A 16,296-nucleotide genomic window follows, 5' to 3' on the forward strand; every position below is an offset into this window, starting at 1 on the left:
TTGGTATGAAGGATCGCACTATGAAGGGGCATATTTGGATGTAATTTTTTTGGGGAAGTGGGCGTGGCCCCGCCCCCAAATAGGTTTTTTGCATATATCTCGCAAACCAATAGAGCTATATAAACCAAACTTTCTGCAGTCGTTTTTTTTAGCCACTTCCTAATACAGTCCAAAAATGAGAGAAATCGGATTATAACCACGCCCACCTCCCATACAAAAGTTAGGTTGAAAATTACTAAAAGTGGGTTAACTCATTAACGAAAAACGTCAGAAACACTAAATTTTACATAAGAAATGGCAGATGAAAGCTGCACTCAGATTTTTTTACAAAATGGAAAATGGGCGTGGCGTCGTCCACTTATGGGTCAAAAACTATATCTCAGGAACTACTCGACCGATTTCAATGAAACTTGGTTTGTAATAGTTTCCTTACATCCCAAGATATGTTGTGAAAATAGGCCAAATCGCTTCACAACCACGCCTACTTCCTGTATACCAGAACTTTGAAGACAATCTAAATCGTTTACTTTACAATATATAAAGTAAGCACTAGTGAAGATATCGATGCAGAACTTTGCACAAATACTATGTTAATAGTGTGGCAGCCCCATTCTAAAAATCGCCGAAATCGGACCATAGGTTTTTAAGGCCCCATATATCGAACACGAGGACATCGGTGCTTCTAACCTAATATTATGGTTTCCAACTTTCAATGGACTTTATACAATATATATGACGAATATGTGGGTCAAATTGTGTATTATATAATATAAATAAAGTTAAATAAATAAATTGCGAGAGTATAAAATGTTCGGTTACACCCGAACTCAGCCCTTCCTTACTTGTTTTAGTTAGTGAGTTAAATCACTTTTAGTCATTTTCAAACTAACCTTTGTTTGGGAGGGGGGCGTGGTTATTATCAGATTTCTGTCATTTTTGGACTGTATAAGGAAATGGCTAAAAAAATAGACTGCAGAAAGTTTGGTTTATATAGCTCTATTGGTTTGCGAGATATATCAAATATATATAAAAATCTTATTTGCGGGCGGGGCCACGCCCACTTACCCAAAAAAATTACATCCAAATATGCCCCTTCATAGTGCGATCCTTCATACCAAATTTTATTTCCATAGCTTTATTTATGGCTTAGTTATGGCGCTTTATGTGTTTTTGGTTTTCACCATTTTGTGGGCGTGGCAGTGGTCCGATTTTGCACATTTTCGAAAGCAACCTTCCTATGGTGCCAAGAAATAAGTGTGCCAAGTTTCATCAAGATATCTTATTTTTACTCAAGTTACAGCTTGCACAGACGGACGGACGGACGGGCGGACGGACGGACAGTTTTGTGAACAAAACTATAATACTCTCTTTAGCAACTTTTGTTGCGAGAGTATAATTAATGTATGTGTTATTCAAAGGAAGTAGAAAGAATCGGCTACATTTGGCCGATGCCGATGCTAAGGCCGATTAATCGGTCGGAACCGGTAGTCTTAAATATTACAGGCAATTAAGCGGGAAAGGCACTTAAACAGAGGGGCACTTAAGCGGGGATCACTGTATATTCATTTCCAAAACAAACTTGAGTACATTTGGTATTTATAACATAATATCGATTTTATTGCATTATTTCATAAATATATACATAAATTTAAAATTATTTAATAAATTCAGCTAGAATTGCTTACAGACTATAAATACTTTTAAGATTACATATAGGTGTGCGACAAAAATACTTTTTGAAGCGAATTCATTCAGTAACCCTTAACACCGCACTGATCGGCACCTCATTAGAGGCTATCACCATTATAATAAGGAACAAAGAGCATATAGAATTATGCCCATATAGATTCACATATAAAATATCTTACAGTATGCGGATGTGAATACCTCCGCCACCATACACCCCTTATTTTCCAAATTAGTTCGATCGTCTTCCATTCAATCTGTCTTGAATTTGTTGCAGACTCAGTCCTTTGGTTTCCATCAAAACGAAGAGTGTGAAGAAGAAGGCCACAACACAGAAGATGCCAAACAACCAGAAAGCGTAGTATGAACCCAACGCATCGAGCGCGGGGTACCAGCGTGTCACCACAAAACCAAGGATCCAGCAAGTGGAGGCGACAATAGAAGATGCGATTGACTTAACGTTGGCTGGGAACATCTCGCCCAACACAGCCCATGGTAGTGGACCGAAGCCAACGCAGTAGACAATGTTGAAGAGCACTAGAGCTGGCACAGGCAACCAAGTGATACTGCTGGCATCACCCACAACTTGTTGTACATAGAAGAATCCACCCAATGCGGCCAAGCCGACGGCCATACCAAATGCCGAAATCAATAAAATGATTTTACGGCCCAAACGATCAGCAATGATGGGTGTCAAACCCGAGGAGGCAACTTGGACTGCACCAATAATGATGGCAGCAATGGCAGGATCCAAACCGGTGTCGGCGCTGACGAAGATCGACTGGCTATTGAAGAGCACAACATTGATACCGGAGAGTTGTTGGAAAATAATAAGACCGGCAGAGATTATGAGCGCCTTGCGATTGCCCACATTCCTAACAAGATCAATAAGGGTACCCTTATTGGCCATAGCCTCCTCAACTTCTCCCTGAATAGTGGTCATTTCATCTTGTACAACATCAAGGCTTTGACCGCGTAAGAATTGGAGTGAGTTCAACGCATCGGATTTCTGTCCTTTACCAGCGTAATAGTAAGGACTCTCTGGCATGAAGAAGAAGACAACATCGAAGACAACCGGTACAACGAGACAGCACCATTGCAGTGCTACGTACGAGACATATGGACCAATAGCGTAAACATATAGAATACCAGCTGCAAAGAAGAAAAAATACGTGAGTATGTATTCCATATGACAGAGGAAAAGGCAAGAAAATAATAGTCAAAACTAATTGATACTTACAGACAATAAACAGCTGCATTAGAGAGCCAGTTGCGCCACGTACCGCATCAGTTGCAATCTCACCAACGTACATTGGCTGCACTGTCATGACAAAGCCCACACCGAAACCCTGTATGAGACGTCCCAGATACAAAATCCAAACTTCACTAGCGAACATCATAAGAATATAGGCTACTATGAAGAATACCGAACTTGAGAGCAAAACCCATTTACGACCAATTCTATCGGCGAGCGGACCAGCAACGAAGGGCGCTAAAATAATGAAAGTAAATGAGTACAGGTTGCCTCTAGACCACGATTTAGTAAGATAGCAAGCGATCTACATACCTACTAAAGCGCCCAAAGCCACAAGTGATGAGATCCACGCGTTCTCTTCGATGGTGATGGGACGATCAAGTGGTGAGTCAGTCGGAACTTCTGCCTGCAGTTTCGGTACCATGGGGGACGTCCAACCGAGACAAGTGCCCACGGCAAAGGCTGAGATATTTGCTGTAAAATTTCAAATAATTGCACTTTAGTTGCAGCAGTTATTAACAACGGCGAGAGAGATAAGCAGTTAAGGCAATAAACTGACGTCAATTATAAGTATCGATGCACTTAAGTGGGCTTATCGGAACCGGGTGCAAGAGGCCTGGTCACTGTTTGTGCATCTAGAGTGCACTTTTGCAAAATATTTACTTTTGTGTAAGAGTTTACACAAATCTTCTTAAATTCCTTGTTTATTTACTTTAAAAAATGCTTTGGCATAGCAACGTAATATTAGAAAACTTTTAGAAAGAGTATTTGGCTTGAGAATAAAAACAAAAATTTTAATCATCGCAATTTGGCACCACTCAGCTCATCACTAAATTGGAATTTTTTCACAAAAATTTAGATTTTTTAATATCGAGATTTACTCACCAGCAATTGCGGCGATAAAAATGCGAATAGTCTTCACTGGTTCCATTCTGGTATTGCGTGTAAATCCGTCGCTTATCTGAAAAGGACTTACTTCACTGTACTTGACTTGTGTGTGTTGTTCTTTTGAATGCATTAGTAGTAGTAGAGTGTTATGTATGAAGGCACAACGGCGTTTACTAGCAAAGCGCTAATAGCTGAAATGAATGAAAGACACATTTGATGATGAATTGCTTGAAAATGATCATATGCTACATACATACATAAATACATATATACATACAAACAAGTAAAGCTAAGCTAAGCGTTAATGACTTGTTAAAAACGTAATGTGATATAAGTAATTAGCGCTTGGACTAATGTCAAGTCATTGTGTAGTTTTTATTACAATTTTATTTCCATAAAAATAGATAGAAAAATAATGGTTTTTTAATAAAATGAAAAAAAAAAATTATAATTTGAATAATACAAAATAATTTAAAATGAATTAAACTAATTGAATTAATTGCTCAGATTTGATTATGATATTGTTCTCTTTCTTTTTCATTGACCAAAATGTGCGTCATTGACGTTAGATGTTACAAGCTTAACGCTCACATTTAAATTGAGTATTGTTGGTATAATTTTACTTTCATCCTTTTGGAGTGATTTCTGACTAGACAAACGCTTTTTCCTTTTAATTTACACACTCCATTGTATGAATCGCTTAAAAATCCTTATTTTTTTCACTTTATTGCCTATTAGTTAATTTTTTCTAATTGAGAACAATTAAGTGTTAAATTGCTCGGATTCACTTAATTAATGATTTAGTATCATTCACCTTCTTACTTGATTTGCAAAAAGTGTTTCTAAAGATAGTCAATATAATCACAACATTGAAATATATATAAATGTCTAAAGTTCAATAAAAAAAAAAAAAAACAAAAAAAAATTTTGGTTTCAGCCAGACACTAAATTATTTGAGCTTGTTTACCAACATCAAAACAAAACCTGTGGCAAAATTTTGTGTTGCCTGCTATTATTGGTCGATTAGATTTTGCTTTGGTTAATTTCCTACTAAAATTTCCATGGAATTTTATAAGATTTTTATTTACCGATTTTTTAATGAATCAGCTGAAAGATTTCCGCGCTACTGGACATTTCATTGATAATGTCCATCGACGTGGTAAATGACGATAGTGAGCATACTAAAAGCAAATGATTAAATTGTAGCCCGAGCAGTGATAAGCGACTATTAAAGTATCATTACGCAGCGATTAAGAAATGAGAAGGTGATAAACGTGTATAAAAAGACAATAAAAGTTTAAATCGGTGTGAAACGTCACTGCTGAGACGTTTGCAGAGTGATAAGCTAATTGGACTTGGTGCCAAAATTGTGTATGTTTGCACAATTGTTGGTAATTTAGGAAAGCCGGTAGTTCATTACTCAGATGGCGTGCTGCCTGCGTGACACTTGACACCTACACATCCATCAGATAAGATACACACTCATAAGCCATTTAAACTCCACTGTCTGCTGTTAATACCTGACTCAATTTTTATCACATCTTAATTGTGTACATAATTCGCATATCTATTTATGCCTCGCGAGCAGACAAAACAAATATCATAATGCTTAGAATATGCTATTCTCGAGTAGCTAGTGGCTATTTTTGGAAAGTATCTTAAAGACAATATAATTTGCGGGATTAAGTGAGCACATACATACATACATATGTATGTTAGTGGTAATCCTATGTCGCGGCATTAAGTGCTAGGCTTAAAATTAAGTACTTAAAATTAAGTATAGCTAAATTACTTAATTTTAAGTGTTGTGTACTAATGCCTCTAGTCTTATTAGTTAAGCTTGTCGTCAACGTTACGCGAAGCGTTTGTTCTCACAGTGTCAATAACTCTTTTATTGCTGTAAGAATTGTCGAACACGTTTTGTCTCTAGATATAGTATGTATATGTATGCATAAGTCCAGTTAAGCGAATTGGGCACTTTCATTGACACTACATATCGATATGGAAAAAATCCAAGGCGATAATTTTGAAGTGCAAACATATGTGCACAGCAATGTGTGTATGTATGTAGCTTTATATCACAAATTACGTACAAGCATAAATATCAAAATATTGAGTATCGACAAGCAATTGAAATTCTATAGATACTACAGCACGGCAGCGTCGTACTTACAGCGTAATCACAACTGATTTCCGGACAACCTGTTTACGCTTATTTCGATAAACGCCGGCAGCTGATTCATTAATTGATTAACGCGTTCGATTGACCGAAAATCGAAATGATTTTCCACTTGTGTCTGTTTACTATCTGGCGTTCATAACAATGGCAATTATGCGCCGCATATCGCCTCGTACACACCGTGTGGCGATATACGAAACGAGGGGAAGCACTGAATGGAAAATTTTTGAACGCTTAGCGCAGGGTCAAGCATGCGCAAAATCAAAAAATTTGCTGTGAACGTGTTTGTGAGGCTGCTTGTGCGTTCGTAGCATTATTAATGAGATAGAGCAGCAATCAAATGATGGGCTGTACGCTATTCAGTGATAAATAAATTTACGAGCTAGTAGTAATAGCCAAACACTGATTTACTTGAGATAATAGGTCGCGCGTTGCAAACTTTGTCATACATATTTACATATATGGTGACTTTTGTATTTTTGGTTGGTTGGTTTTGAAATGGAAACAGTTTATAGTGTGTTGCTTTTTAATTTCGGGTATCTTTCTGGTGGAAGAGTGAAAAATATTTTTAATTTTATGTTTCGACCTTTAAAAAGCTTTTTAAGTATTTTATTTGTAACTTATTACTTTAATTATTTGAAAAAAATATTCAAATATTATTTATAAATAATTAATTTAATCTGATTTAATTCAGAATTTTATTTTATAATTCAAAACTAAAAAATATTGGCCAAATACACAATAACAACATATTAATATATATAATATTTAATTTAATTTATTTATCGTTCCATTCTAAAAGTGTTTACCAAAAATTTAAATCCTTATATTCACTCTTGTTTTAAAGTGTTTTGAGTTCTCTCAATTAAGACAGGTTTCTGGGATGCGAATAATTTGCATCTAAATATATTTATTTTTATGCATTTTACTTAATTTATTTCACTTTTTCCTGGATTGAAACCTTTCTTATCTGTCGGTTTTGCGCACCTCATCACCGCTACTTTATAACGTTAAATTGGCAACGGGCTATTAGAAATAATTGCATGTGGGCGTTTAATTTCGCACGCTATGCAAGCATAACACTAAGCGCACATGTATATAGTGCATAGTTACAGTTAAATAACAGTATGCAACAGCGACAAAGCTAGGACGCGTGTGCAATGAATATTTAAGTATTTAAAGCAAGCGTTTAATTGAAGCGCTGAAATCTGAAGAATTCACACAAAATTAAGATGAAAGCAAGGAGATGAACACTTAAAGTTAAACAGCAAAGCACAAGAATTTGCAACAGAATTCGCGTACAACAAAACAATTCGCAATTTGTATGAAATTCAAAAAGTATTTGCAGTAATTTGAATTGATAATGTTGCGCCACACAAATTAGCTCAATGAAAATATGTATTATAGAGATAATAAATATTAAAAAATAGAAATCTCACTTTGTATATGTATAACCGCAGTGCTCACTGGTATCCTTTTTAATGGCTTTGAAACGTTTAATACCGGTTACCGTAGATTCGTGTATCTAGCAAGATCCTTGCACGTGAAGTAAATATTCACAACGGCAGAATACGATATGTAGTACACTTTTACTTTTACTTTTACTCTCACAGGACCACCTTTTTGTGGCCGCTATTCGTAACGTAATGATAGATTCGCTCCAAATCGGACGCAATTTAAATGCTTTTTCGACACATCTCGCTATCAATAAATGGTGCTCTACATTGTAGATTCTTTACATTGCGTCGATGCAGATTAAAACGCGACGCGATCATTAACGATCGTAATGCACGATCTTTGGCTACACTATAGGCTACCCATTATCATAAGTGTCTAATTGTGGGCGCTTATCAGTGGGCGCACTAGCGCTGACCGCGTCGTTGACAGCGCTGTCGCTGCTTACAAAAGTACGCACACAAACAATTGGCATCCAATCAGCAATCGTTTGGCATATTCGTCAAGTTCAATTGGGCCGAAGAAGCGATAAGCGTGTGTTAAGTGCACGTATGTTTGTACGTAAGTGCCTACGTTGAGGAATGTATGGTGAACTTGTTCTTCTGATAATAATTATGCGACTGACTATGCGCAGTGGGTGAGAGCACTCATAATGCCAACGCGTATGTAGTGGAAAGTGGTAATATGAATTTGCAAACGTTTCAAGAAGCTTTTGGCAGTTACTGATAAAACTCATCACTTGAACCGAATGTGAAATCTCGTACACTGCTGTGATATTCGGTCGAAGTATAAGTGATTTCTTTAAATTTATTCACCTTTTTTGGAAGGATAGGTTGACGAGTATCTGAGCTAATCTATAGAACCGTCGCACATAGGAGCATTTACCCTCAAAAACCGGACAAAATTGAAAATTACAAAATTCACCGATCTACAATGAACCGATTAAATGAATGACCTTCAGGCCGCTATATTGCCACACAAGTAGTCGAAACCTAGACTTCGTTCAGAATGCACATGATTATTCGCGAAACTCTCCATTGTTCTCGAGATTGTAAGTGGTTTTTTTTATGTGTGAACGGAATTCTTGGAAATATTTGTTATGGATTCAGGACAGCATGGTATGTATTTAATATTAATAATATAAAAATTAATTTAGTTAATGTACTATCATGTTTTTTTCGAAAAAAAATTAGCCCTTCCTTACTTGTTTTATTTTAATATATTGCATTATTATATTCAATCATGCATTTTCGTCCATAAAATCACTTAAAATAATTTTGTCCGGTTTTTGAGGGTAAATGCTCCTATGTGCGTCGTTAAGACGAACAATAGCCATTTTTTTGGTAAATTATCGGATCATATTCTTCAGGAAACTTACTAAAGAAATAGATATCCATCCTTTGTCAACACGCATCAATGGTTAAACTTCAAGTTTTTTCCTGAACCTCTAAAAGTTATTTTTCTTACTTCTACTGATTAAAAATTAAAAAAAAATTCTGGATTTCTCAAATCACACATACGTAATTGGTTATATCATTCACATCATCTTAACAATAGCAAAATATCGAACTTTCGTTTTATCACTAGCTTTTTGTTGTTTTTTTGTTTCTTTTTTATCTTTTGGGGGTTGTACCAATGATTGACGCGATTCGTTGGAGTCCGTGCTCCAGATTTTGACGTTCGTACCTTGTGGTCACCCACTCTTATTGAAGAGCGCGATCACTCATTGGAACTCAAGTATGTTTTTGTGATACGCAGCAGTAGTTGATAGCATATGAAATGTTTTTTCCCTTCATTATTCAGCAAGTTTTTTTTATAAAATTCTCATAATTTTGCGACACGAATTTCATTGAAAATCGGAGAATTGGCGTCATTTGGTGAGGGTGGGAGCGTAAACAATTCGTTGATTGAATAGTTGAAGTATCGTCAAAACTATTTGCAAAGCACTCACCTGCAACGGCACCAATACTTCTATGACAACAACAACAATTACAGCAAATATATGCAGCGCTGCATTACAGTATTACTTGAGCGATCCCCATAGCAATTACAAAATATTATTTTTATTGAATTATGTGAAATTAGTACGGATATATATGTGCAACGTATTTAACTAGATATTGTATGTGTGTGTGTGTTTATAAATTTCAGCTTTCATAGTGATAGAACACATTTGCTTCGCTTTGCATTCCTTTGTGGAAATATAGCATTGTCAATCACGTGCCTACCTTTTTACCGCCCCCTTTCCGCTACTGCATATCACCGCAATAGAATAATATAAACATTTTGGAGATTTTGTATTTATCACATACATATTTATGTATTTATTATTGTTGTTGGCAAATGAAAATAAATATTTTTGTAAATTGTGGAAAGGCGAAAAGTTTACGTTTTATTACATTTCTCTAATGTTGTTGCAGCAAATTCTCAACATTTTGAAAATTTGAGTATGTTTCCGTTGAGGTAAGTAACTAAGTGGGCGCCCATTCAAGTGGTCGCGCAATAGTCGCCAAAAGGTGAGGTAAATAAATGTGTTACTCATACTATTCAAAGAAACTGACTCAATGATGAGAGTCGAATCAGAATTTGTTTTACTTCTTTGATTACAATTAGTGTAAATACAAAAGTTATGCGGTAATAATATTTCAGTGCTTTCCACCTAATTACATTGTGAAAACTTACGGGTATGGGATTGAGGAAAACGGAGATCCCAGTCACCAATTAACTTATGTTGGCATTCTGAAGAGTCGATCTCGATTTCAACATATTAAAACCCGTACTATTCAAAGACGCGTTTACAGAAGTAGGAACTAGAGATGTAGCAAAGTAATATTCCATGTTAAAGGGATTCGTATTTGATCAATAATGACTTAATTTTTTTCTTGTTTGGGAGTTGAGATCGATTCGGAACACCATATGAAGCTAGAACTTTCACAACTTTGCCTAGCAATACTATAATAACTAGTAAAGTGTTTAGAACTTCCTGGTCGCTATGTGCAGGTCCTATTCAGCTATATGGAGGCCTTTTAAAGATAAAAAACTGAAACTCTACTCATAGTATTACATATATGATAATGTTCTGATATTCACGTATTTTTTAAAAGACTTTTAGCGTTTAAATTTTGTTCGTAAAGATATGAATTTAATTTTCAATCGTGTTATACTATATAAAGACGACGGTGCTAAAATGTTGGTTGCTGCGGTCAATGATATTGATATTGATCAATTATTGGCTCATACTACTACACCTACTATATATATACTATATAAATATTTCTGCATTGATTGCGAACTCTGGCATATCTATGAATAAGTGCTCATCTACTCAAAGGCAAAAGATAAATCTGCTGCTCTGTCGGTGTCGGTTAATTTTTATAATAATTTTATCTATAACAATGTACTTGTGGGTGTATTTATGTAGTTGAAACGATAATCCTGATCTTCTGGTAAATCCCCTTAGATTATGTATTAAAAAATAATAATAAGAATCATTATCAATTTACAAAAGTCTCTCGATATATCTCTCTGAGGCATTTAATAATTCAAATACAGAATGATTACATTTTCTATACTGAGCATAATATGAATGTAGTACTTCTTACTTCAAATATCATAACTTTGAGGATCATATATTTATAACATGCGGTAGGAACCTTTTCTAAAAGTTTCATGCGCTGTCTGAAAGATTTCTCTTGAAAGCTTATTACTGATTAGATACAATGTATTCATCAGATTAGTCTTACATTCCTAGAATCAAACTCTGGGATTCAAATCCAAATAAAGCTACGTAGTAACAATTTCAATCACACGTTACGTGCGTTTTTATGCGAATATTTGTTTATAACATTTTCCAAACGCAATATAATATTGTTCCATGGTGTTATTTAAAAATAATTACCCCAAAAAAATGTGAATACAAACCGGTTAATGGTTCTAGAGAATTTACAAAGCCACTGGTATATTAATGAAACGAACTATGTTGACCTTTTCTAAATGTTATGAAATGCAAATCTTCGATTTCGTTTTAATCAAAAAAAAAAAAACGCTAATTTTAATCGATTTTAAATTTTATTTTATTTTTGCATGAATGTCTAAAATGGTCATTAATTGAGTAAATATAGATGATTAATGTTCTCAACGTATCAAAACAAATAGACTTAAAATTTGTTAATATTTAAATATAGAAAGTATTTGTGATCTCGTAAGAAGTTTCTATATAAAAATTTGCAATAAAAACCAGTTAATAAATTAAAAATATATAAAAAATTACTTGAATGTTATCATAATATTTATATTTATTTAAATATAAAAATATAAAAAAAATCAAAAAGATTACTTGCCTCGGACTACTCAAAGGTTCGTGATTGAAAATTACAATTGATTATAAAAAAGTTTTTTTTAGATATATTAAGCCATTTATTTCAGAAATTATTTTCCCCAAAATCATTCAGCCATAGGTTTTAAATTAATATTCTTCGCCATTTGTCAGATATAATCAAGCTACTCGCGACCAATTAGCATAAAAAAAAAATAAAATATAAAAAAAGCTATTTCAGCTGGTATGGACTCTAGTATGAAAGGTTTAATAATTAACAAAGTAGCAACCAAGTAAATATAAATCCAAGACTATACGCTCACTTGATTTTTCAAAGATATCTCACATGTTAACCAATATATATGGTATAAAGCCTACCGGCTGTATGAAACTCCTTATATTAGGTATGTAAAGCTAAGGGAAGTTATGATCCGATTTCACTCATTTTTGGCACAGAGACACACTCTTAGAAGATAAAGATTCCATCTTAATTTCTTTAAAATATTTGAGAGGTTTACCGATATTTTCGGTGAAAAATTAGCCTTAGGCATTGAGTTCTTCATGTTCGATGTCAGAGACCTTGAAAAGTTATAGTCCGATATCGATAATTTTACCATACCATGTCACAGCTCAAATACTTTATTTGCGTAAAGTTTTATTCCGCTATCTTCCCTATTTCATGATGTGTATATTGTAAAGAGTACGAATCAGATGGAATTCAAAATTGTCTTCTATGGGAAGTAGGCGAAGTATGGTCCTCTGTACAGAGGGATAGGCGGATTTCAACTCAAATAATAATAATAATAATACCAAATAATTTATATTTTTTATTCCGTGATTGCTATATTCAGCTTTTGTGTTTATCGGCACTACCATTCACTTTGACAATCGCAACTGTTTTCTAACATTTTATGTATGTAAGTAAGTTGAAGTGCTGTTTATTATTTTTTAACAATGAAGGCAAGTGATTTAATTTTATTTTTATTTACGTCGATATAAATGTTACTTAATAAAGTAAAAGTGGAATTCCTTCCTATATACATCACATACAATTGTAAATAATAATATTGTATAAACATATGTAAAAGTGTTAAAGCAAACACAAAACGAGTGTTTTTATTGCCGTTTTCCTCCATTTGCCAAATTGCTACTTACCCATTGTGCTTTCATACATTCCACTCGGCCACACTCTGCTCCACTTTGATTCACATTACTTTACTCACCACTCAACTACGCGCCTAGCACAATAATTTTTCGCACAAAATAAAACACTTTTTCTACAATAACACAATAAAACTAATTTGTTACAAAATAGGAGCAACAAAAAAAAAAAAAAAAACAAATCGACCGAACAAAGTAAATATTTAAATTGCACTCATGCCAACTAATGAGGATCTGCAATTTTTCTATTTACCGCAATAGTTTAACAAAAGGCAATAATAGGCAACAACAAATAAAAGTGAAAATAAAGAAAACAACGAAAAATCTGACGCTTCACTGAATTATTGAACCACTGACGCAAAGATGCACTGCCGATGTGACCGTTTGACGCAGTCTGATTCGCACTACGCCGAGTTTATCAGTATTTGTAGTCTTTTCGAAAATTTCAACGGCGCGTCGCCGTACGCACACATACGCACGCCCTCACGCACACTTGTCGCAGCGAGTGTATGAGAAGAATCTTCACGGATTTAAACTCGGTCTTCGCGTACGCGCTTCTTTTCCTTTATCAGAGCGCTGTAAGTAGTAGTACTTGTGTTGCGAAAATGATAAAGCGGGCAATAACAAAAAGCCGTGGTGTTGCAGTGTTCGAATTATCACGCTTAAGAATAAACTAAACAGAGATTGGGGCGTTCGCTCAAATGAACTCGGCTGTAACTTAAATTTCTATCCGACGTGGCTGTGGCTGCGGTTGTTGAGTTGAGTTTGAGCGGCGCTGCAAGCTTTGTTTTATTGTTGTTTTGTTTGTTATCGGCGCTTACATTGTACGCTGCTTGTATTAAGCTCGTATTTTGCTACGTTTAATTTTTTGGTGTGAGTACAACTACGTGAGTGTGTGTGTGAGTTTGAAAGTGCGCTTTTGAGTTGGCTCATTTCAGCTGTTATTTGGCGCACAATTATTTAAGCTGCTCTTTTTAACACTCGTTTCCTTTACTATTTTTTTTTCTTTTCTTGCTACCAACAAACGCCCAAAGCTTTTACTGCCATTGTACGCGTATTTGTCTGTACACTTGTAGAGCTGGAGCAACAAAAAACTCGCATACCAGATTGTAAGCAATTACGAGCGACAAACATTTCAAATTGTTTACAGGTGTTAGTACATGAACGGTGTGTGTGAATGTCGGTAACGGCAATTATTGTCGCATACAATCGTCTGACAATCGAATGCGTTTTTGTCTTGAGGCAGACTTAATGTACATATTAGGAGAGTTGAGACGAATGCATTACGCTGAGGTGACGTATGCGACATGTCGTACGCCAGATAAACTGTATCAAATGTTTGTTGCCGGAAAGATTCTCTTACACAATTGAGGTTAGGAAATGAGAAAATAATTATAGAAATTCTTCATTATATTAATAGTAAAGATAAAATATGGAAATTCATACTTATGTATATATACATGGGTGATCCTTTAAGTACTTCGCCCATAAAACGTCACATTTTTGGAAAATACAGAATTAAGGGGTTAGGTTCCGCGGGTGCCAAGCACGTTTTTGTTATAAACTATTGTAAATCGGTAATTTTTTACTCGTCCCCAAAGGTTGATTTAACATATCAAAGATATACCCGAGAAACACATGTGGTAAAAATAACATGATAAAAGTATTATGGTATTGTGTTAACTACGTATATTGACACACATCGATTTGCCAACTTTGTTTCACAGACATCAGATATTTTAAAAAATGTTAACAATAAATATTTACATATGGGTAATGGAGAAAGCAATTTTTAACATTACAAAAAAATGGCAAAAATATGTATTTTCTGCACAAAAAACAGAAGTAGTTGAAATGTATCTTAAAAGCCCGTCACATACGTCCATCAAAATACGGCGATACATGACCATGGTATTTGGTGACACTCATTTGGTATTCGTACGAACAGTAGTATTGTTACTGCATGTGTGTCTCGGCTAATACATATTTAAACAGTATTTTCTGAAATTTTGATTTTAAAATTCCGAAAACTCAGGCTTTGGTATCTTATATCCCATGACGTGTATAAAAAACAAGCTCTTGCCGTAGATAGCATAACTCATTATTTGATCATCCAAAATCAATAAACCCAAAATATTTCAGGAATAGGAATAATGAAAATATCACAATTTGTATTTTTGATAGACTTTTAACAAAAAAAAACACACCTTTTTGGTAAAATTTTCCAGTATACATATTCTCTAAAAAAAATTGATGTGTGCAAAATTAGAACAAAATCGCTACATAACTTTTCGAAAAATCATTACTACCGATTTAAAAAATTGAGTTTTGAAATAAACACGTTTAAAGTTTTACATTCAAACTGACGTGCCTGATGGGCGGAACTTCCAAACTTCTTTTAGAATTTTATTCTGACCGATTCGATGGTTTTGGATAATATTTTAAACATATTGTAGTATTTAATCCTCCTTCCTTTGAGATGGCTACTGTCTCAGCTAACTCACCCCATCTTTAACGGTGTACTTTCGGGTTACATATACAAAATTCATGTCCTTTTAGGTATATTAGTATTGAGTATTAGATTGAGGCTAAGTACTTATTGGACCACCCTTATAAGCAATGGAAGTTTAATCGATCAGATAAAGAACAAATGCATATGTATTAATTAAGTATATTATGGAAATATTTATGGAAATATTTCTGCACAGATTGCGAACACTTGCATATCTTTGCAAAAGCGGTTGTCCACTTGAAGGCTGTCCGCCGGTGGTATTTACCATAGTATGACTGCTTATCTTTCAATGGTTCAACCAATTCGTTCAATAAAACACGAGACAGGCGCATGCATGTTGTTCGAATGGTTTAGAGAGCAGGAAACGATAACTTAATATTTTGCATGACAAGAAAAAAATAATTGTATAACAATTGAATCTATGTATATCATGGCGCTTGTAGATATTTTTACTTAGATAAAATTAGCATCCCACCCCAATCTTGATTACAACTTCCCGGATACAAAACTCAAGAAGACAGAGATAGCGCTTTCTCGTTGACTACCGTCGTACTTCAAATCGGTGGTTTTTCAAATAATCAATATTAGCTATTTTATATATATTTTTTACCGATTAAAATATTCTTGAAATTCCTTCTTTCTGGTGCCCTTTTCTAATAAAGGAATTTCAACAATTCGTACACCATTTCATGTCGCCGAATAATGCCTATTTTCTCGTGCAAATAGAAACTAACTTGAAGTATAGGCTTTGTTATGATGTATTGCGGATCGCCTTGGGGCATCCTTTTGGTAACCCTAAAAGATAGACGACACCGAGCCTAAAGGGGATGGGGCGCTGCCTTCAA

At 34.7% G+C, this 16,296-nt stretch overlaps 1 protein-coding gene and 1 long non-coding RNA gene across 4 annotated transcripts; one reads left to right on the forward strand and one right to left on the reverse strand.

Annotated features, from left to right (window-relative positions):
- Positions 1 to 1,584: 1,584 nt before the first annotated feature.
- On the reverse strand, positions 1,585 to 13,555 carry Tret1_14 (facilitated trehalose transporter Tret1). 3 transcript variants are annotated; one of them, XM_054225155.1, is made up of 5 exons: positions 13,002 to 13,555; positions 3,827 to 3,902; positions 3,254 to 3,415; positions 2,927 to 3,178; positions 1,585 to 2,838 (listed from the first exon to the last, which is right to left on the reverse strand). In XM_054225155.1, the coding sequence occupies exons 2-5, from the start codon at positions 3,870 to 3,872 to the stop codon at positions 1,919 to 1,921; spliced, it is 1,380 nt and encodes a 459-aa protein (XP_054081130.1). In that variant the 5' UTR covers positions 3,873 to 3,902; positions 13,002 to 13,555; the 3' UTR covers positions 1,585 to 1,918. The 3 variants fall into 3 exon arrangements, with proteins under 3 accessions (XP_054081130.1, XP_011182542.1, XP_011182540.1); XM_011184240.3 differs by lacking the exon at positions 13,002 to 13,555 and adding an exon at positions 7,448 to 7,656; XM_011184238.3 differs by lacking the exon at positions 13,002 to 13,555 and adding an exon at positions 7,448 to 7,656 and having other exon boundaries at positions 3,827 to 4,020.
- LOC128919805 (uncharacterized) lies at positions 7,819 to 13,162 on the forward strand. The gene is made up of 2 exons (XR_008469940.1): positions 7,819 to 8,581; positions 9,615 to 13,162. It is a non-coding gene; the product is annotated as an uncharacterized LOC128919805 (long non-coding RNA).
- Positions 13,556 to 16,296: the final 2,741 nt, after the last annotated feature.

Source organism: Zeugodacus cucurbitae, chromosome 2 (genome assembly GCF_028554725.1).
Source record: "Zeugodacus cucurbitae isolate PBARC_wt_2022May chromosome 2, idZeuCucr1.2, whole genome shotgun sequence".
In the NCBI taxonomy this organism is placed as follows: Eukaryota; Metazoa; Arthropoda; class Insecta; order Diptera; family Tephritidae; genus Zeugodacus; species Zeugodacus cucurbitae.